This window comes from Sinocyclocheilus rhinocerous, unplaced genomic scaffold, assembly GCF_001515625.1.
Source record: "Sinocyclocheilus rhinocerous isolate Xijiao unplaced genomic scaffold, SAMN03320098_v1.1 scaffold2019, whole genome shotgun sequence".
Classification (NCBI taxonomy): Eukaryota; Metazoa; Chordata; class Actinopteri; order Cypriniformes; family Cyprinidae; genus Sinocyclocheilus; species Sinocyclocheilus rhinocerous.
The window spans coordinates 142,734-149,186 of NW_015660491.1; the positions used below are offsets into that span (position 1 = coordinate 142,734).

The 6,453-nt window shown below is 31.8% G+C and overlaps 1 protein-coding gene across 1 annotated transcript in view; it reads right to left on the minus strand.

The window, feature by feature from the left end:
• The window catches only part of LOC107724990 (mitochondrial coenzyme A transporter SLC25A42), a 21,389-nt gene that overhangs the window by 5,363 nt on the left and 9,573 nt on the right, over positions 1-6,453 (minus strand). Inside the window, exons 2-5 of the mRNA XM_016534105.1 lie at positions 4,322-4,483; positions 2,157-2,268; positions 643-668; positions 251-417 (exon numbers count right to left, since the gene is read on the minus strand). Of these exons, the coding sequence (XP_016389591.1) occupies positions 251-417; positions 643-668; positions 2,157-2,268; positions 4,322-4,411 (395 nt within the window). The 5' untranslated portion in view covers positions 4,412-4,483. The remainder of the gene's footprint in view (positions 1-250; positions 418-642; positions 669-2,156; positions 2,269-4,321; positions 4,484-6,453) is intronic.

Here is a 6,453-nt window from a genome sequence, read left to right on the forward strand (position 1 = left end):
TATTTAGATTTTGTTGCACCCTCAGATTCCAGATTTTCAAATAGTTGTATCTCGGCCAAATATTGTCCTATCCTAACAAACCATACATCAATGGAAAGATTATTTATCAGCTTTCAGATGATGTACAAGTCTCAATTTCTAAAAAATTGACCCTTATGACTGGTTTTGTGGTCCAGGGTCACATTTGTAAGTCGCTTTGGTCCATGTAACCGTGCGGCGGTGAAGCAGCAGAGAGTAAAATCACACTCACTTGCCCTGGAAGCCGTAATACTGTCCCAGAATCCTCTTGTATTGTTCATGAGCACAGAACTGGATGGCAGCGTATGGAATGACGCGCACCATCGTGGCCGAGTTTCCCCTCCACAGACTGAAGAAGCCATCCTTCAGATACGTGCGGTAAATTAACTTGTACGCCTCCTGGAAGCCATACAATTTATATTTTTATGCATTTTGCAAAGTGACTTACACTGCATTCATTATATCAGTTAATGCATTCTCTGGGAATCGAACCCACGAGCTTGGCATTGCTAATGCTGTGCACTACAGGAATGCAAAATATACAAGTCAAACTTTTAAATTAATATGCAAAACCGCTGACATTTAAGTGCAGATGCACATTCAAAGACCGAGAAAAATACTCACCTTGGCGGAGAATCTATTCGACGACACTAAAATGAGAAGACAGAGAAATGTTTAGTTCCTGTGTTCATTCAGCTGATAAGGAATAAAAGCAACTTTTCAGCAACAAATAAACAAAAAAATAAATCACAAATATAGATTCCTGTGAAACATTTATTGTGCAAATACAAGGTCTATCATTACTAATCATTCGTACAGTTGCACCAAAAGGCGTCACTCTTCTAAATGTCTGAATGTCATTGCTGGTGTTTTGGAAATCTGCTTTAACACATGAATTTAAAGGTACTTTTAGTGTGATGACAGACCTTATATATTTTTTAAATAGAGTTTACCATTACTACTACTAATAATATATTATTGCTTTTAATTAAATATTATTTTATATAATTTAAAAAAAATTAAAACAAGCAAAGAAATATATTACAATAGTAATAATCCTATTGCACTGTATAATAAAGTATATAATAATAATAATAATAAACTATTGTTGTTTTATTTAAATATTATTGCACTGTAAAATAAAGTACATAACAATAATATTGCTAATATTATAATAAGCAAAAAAGATTGCTTCTGTTGTCCTCATTTGTAAGTCGCTTTGGATAAAAGCATCTAATAAATGACTAAATAAATAAAAAAATAAATAATAATAATGTTGTTATTTAAATATTATTTTATATCACCAAGTTTAAAAACAAATAAATAAAATAAGAAACAAGAAATATATTACAATAGTAATAATACTATTGCACTGTAAAATAAAGTATATAATAATAGTAATAATAAAAAACAAAATAATAATAATAATGTTGTTTATATTTAAATATTTTATATTATTAAGTTAAAAAAATTAAAACAATTAACAAGAAATATATTAAAGTAGTAATAATACTATAGCACTGTAAAATAAAGTATATAATAACAATAATAATAATGTTGTTTTAATTTAAATATTATTTTATATCAAGTTTAAAAAAATTTAAACAATTAACAATAAAGAAATACATTACAACAGTAATACTACTATTGCACTGTAAAATAAAGTATACAATAATGATAATAATAAATATTCTTATTATTTTACAGTAAAATTACAACACTAATATTCATGAATGTCTTAATTTCTAAATGTTAAACCACACAGCTTCTCTTTTGCTGTCAACAGATTTATAAATGACACTCATTACAAATCTGGTAATATGGTTGGCGAATTGCATTTTCAAATGCACATTATAAGTGACACAATGAGCTGTTTTGGATTCTAAATGGTGATTTTCACTGAAAGGTGGCATGTTTGCACCCCTGGCTGTTTAGTGGATGTCATTTCACACAGATGAGGAGAATCACATGAACTGATCCACTCACGCTTGACTCTCAGAATGACTCTCTGATCATTCGCACCTGATGCAATGACATTCAAACATCTACAGGCCTGACTGAGTGTTTACATACTTTAGCGCATCTGTAAATGTTTAGTCAGTCACTCGAGGAATGTTAATATGAGTTTGTCTTCTTGCCTTGGAAGATAATCTTGGTTCGGTCCAGCGGGGCCACGGCTGTTTTGGCCACAGCTCCTGCAAACGCCCCCGAGAGCAAAGAGTTCAAGACCGAGCGACCCTGTTTAAAACCCTGCACACACACAGAGAGAACACACATTAGCTCTGATTCAGGAGGACTTCCACATATAAACCAATAAATACAGCAGTCTGCGTCTTCTAATAGTTCACAAACACAACCAGTGTTAATCATCGAGGCTGTAATCTAGTGATGCTGTAACATGTCCAGGCGTGAGCACATACTGAGGTTTCTGGGACAGACTCAAGCTTTCCCTCTAATCTTTATAAAGCAGAACAGCTTTATATTCACACTTCTAATCGGTTTCCACCCATGAATGATTGTCCGAACACGAGTAAAGCAGGAACACTGGGTTGAGTTTTATTCCCAAAGTCCCAGCATGCTGACCATCTGAAAACTACAGACTAGTCAGATCAGCTACTAACTAAGTAACTAGATTAACCGCTCAGTTACAAATGAATTTGCCCTGTTAATCAAAATATGAAGGATCTAAAAACAACGTTTAATATGATCCTGATATAAGCTACAGACTAGGGCTGCACAAAAAAAGTTATTTTTCTGATTAAAAAAAAGTGAATTTAAAATTTGATTTTAAGTAAATAATAAAATTATTTAAAAACAGCAAAAAAAACGATATAAAATAAATTAAAAACAAGCAAGCAAACAAAAACCTAAATAAAAACCTATTAAGAATTTGTTAAGAAATATTTTACAAAACTTTTACAAGCCTCTCAGGTTTGCTGTGTTTATATGAAGGGTTGCACAATTTAAAGTGTTGTGATTATACATCAATATGTCTATTATTATTATTATTTATTACCACTACCAAATAAAAGTTCAAAAATTACAAAATAAAACAAAATAAGAGCTGTTAGTATTGTAATATTTCACTGTATTGCAGCCTTTACAAGCCTCTCAGGGTTGCTGTGTTTATTTGTAGGGTTGCACAATTTGGCCAAAGTTTTGTGATTATATATCTATGTCTATAAATAATAATAATTATTATTATTACCGTATTGGCCCGAATATAAGACGACCCTGATTATAAGACGACCACCATTTTTCCAGATGTACCTTTTGGAAAAAGGCTTTTTAAAAACCAAATCTTGTTTTTTCTCAGTAAAACACATTTTGTCTTCAATTATTTTCATATAGCATATTTTTCCTATTTTAATTTTTGTTTTGAAAGTATGGTAAAAACTGGTAAAATCTAAAGATTACTAAATAAAAACAAAATTGGAAATATTAACATTATAATATTTAACTGTATTGCAGCCTTTGTGATTTAATAATCACAAGCCATATTGCAGACACTAACAGCTCGTGTGAGTTCTTGTTAAACATTAAAATGACTGATGGTTTTACTGTAAATGAGCCGATTAGCAACCCACATGGAAAAAAAACCCCAAAACAAAACAAAACGATCATGATAACAGCTTCCTGAAACAGAACTGACTATTATTCTAATTATAAGAGCTTGACATTATTTTGAGCTTGAAATCATCCCACATTTCTTCATAATCATAGATTAAATTAGAAACAAAATGAAAATATTCTATTTCAACACAACACACTTAGTAATCAAGTATGCAGTAGGGTTCAAGAGGTTGAAGTGCGAATAGACACAACATCCAGCGAATATAGTCACATTATAACACTCTCAAGTGTCTTATTGATATTATAAAACAGTCACTACATAATACAAATATTAAGGACACAAAATTCATTAGAAAATGAATTTCGTAGGTGCTGTGCAGTGATATGCACACTGACTGCCAGGATTATTATAGTTAACCAAAAAAAATTAAGTAATTGAAATAAAATAAGATCTTCTGTTCTTCCTGTTGCATGAATGAAGGCCAGCCTGACCTCACAAACCGGTTTTTATGTCTGCATTCTGCATCATTTACTGTACATACCCAGATGAACACAAAAGATGTTTATGCTCATAAATAAAGTCATATGGTTTTAGAAAGGCATGAGGATGAGTAAATAATGACAAACTAAAATATACATTTAAAAAATGGTCAGAATCAGTTGGAATGGAATAGTGCAATCTTATTGGCTGTTCTCTGCTGTGGGCGGGTTCAGAAAAGAGCATTCTCACCTCTGATTGGCTGGAGGCGGGGCGTGGCAACACTTCGCCCTTTGCCAGCGCCCCCTGGTGTTCTGCGTTCCCCATGCCAACCTGATCCATTCATACACGCCAGAGCGCACGGGACTCACTGGCCGGACACACAAACACACACACACACACTCACAACCAAACCTGGAACGACATGAGAAATATTATAAAGCAACACCATATCAAATAACGCTGCCAAACACATCACAGACCTATTTTAAAATCTGCAAAGACGTCTTCTAGAAAAGAGATGAGCCTCAGAAAACATGACAAGAACAAGTCTAGCTCTTATTTCATCCTAAAACGACATGGAAAAAATACGAAATTATATTTTGCATGAAGAAAATTAAAGCTTTTCTAGATCATTCAGATTTTTTGCATTGCGACATTATTTTTAAGACAATTTAATATTCAGTAAAACATCAAATGTGCTTAATTCTCATGCACAATGTACAAAAGGTAATACTTTACAGTCAGCGCAATTATTTTAGTATAACTGATATACTGTTAAAGTTTTGTTTAATATTTTGAATTCATTTTTATTTTTGCATTTTTTTATTTTAATTTTTACTTTGAAAGTTTTAGTAGATTTGTTGCATTTTTTTTGTCATTTTTAGTAGTTCTTGTTTTTTTAATAAGTCTATACAGTTTTTATTAATTTAATTTGTTTGAGTTTTTTTTAATACATCAAATGAAACTAATTGAAAATGAGAAATGTTGCTGAAATAAAATACGTTTTTTTATATTTTATATTATTTTAGTTAACATTTATTTTTGTTTTAAGTAACTTTTTATAAAGGTTTTAGTTTTAGTTAACTATAATAACCCTGTTTACAATGAGCTCTCATTTGGTATTATGAGTTAATGCATTAGCATGAACTAACAATATATTTTTTATATCATTTATTAATCCTTGTTAATGTTAAATACAACCATTCATTTATTATTCATGATAGTTTACAGTGCATTAACTACATTAACTTTTGATTTTAAAATATGTATTAGTAAACAATTAAATTAACATTAACTGTCATATAAGTATTGTTCATAATGTACATTTAAGAAATGAAACTTTATTGTAAAATTTTACCAAAGGAAAAAAGTAACTTTTGCAAAGAATCACACAAAAAAAACTTTTTTTTTTTTTTTTTGTTCAATCAAAATATAATATCTTATTTTTTTCTTTTGATTTTGAAGGGAAATGTTTCTGTTGGATTCCCCCAGGCCTCTCCTCCTGTCTGTATGATTATTTGTCAAATTAATCATATTCACAGGATTTTCATCACCATAAATGGCAAATACTGAATTAATCTAACAGTTGTGATGAAATGAAAATCACTCATGCATAAAAATCCAATTGACTTGCAGAAGCAAGCCAGAGAAGCTGATCTGTGAATCCACGGCTGGATCAAATAACATCTGAAAGGGTCACACAGATGGACCTCTAATAATAGCTCAAATGCTGAATTATTCAGGGTCTTGACAGCCTGTGATATGAACAAGGCCTGAGCAACACTGCTCGATATAGCATACAACTTTATTTAGTTTTCTAAATATACTGTAAACATGATTTATTTTGCTGCTTGTTCTGTGGCACTCGTTAGCAGGACAGTAATAAAAGAAGTGAGCAAAAATCAAGTGGACATTCACAACAACCCTCTACATTGCGAGTAAATCACTCGCAAATGCGACTAAATCTTACTCTGGGCGACTAAATGATGTCTAACATTAGCCATTGGCTAATAAATTCTTAGATTTTACACGCTAGTATGTGTGTGAGAGGCGTTCAACACAGATTTTCACTCGATAAACACGCTGACTGAGCGCTTGAGAGTTTCACTCCAAGGTGTGCATAGAGGGTTGCACAAAGACAACAAGCTGTTGTGGGAAAAGATCCAGTCTGGGGTTTCTGTTTGCAATGCCTGATCAGAAATGCATATACTGTTAAAGGGGTCATATGATGCTGCTAAAAAGAACATTATTTTGTGTATTTGGTGTAATGAAATGTGTTTATGCGGTTTAAAGTAAAAAAAACACATTATTTTCCACATACTGTACATTATTGTTTCTCCTCTATGCCCCGCCTTTTTGAAACGCGTCGATTTTTACAAAAC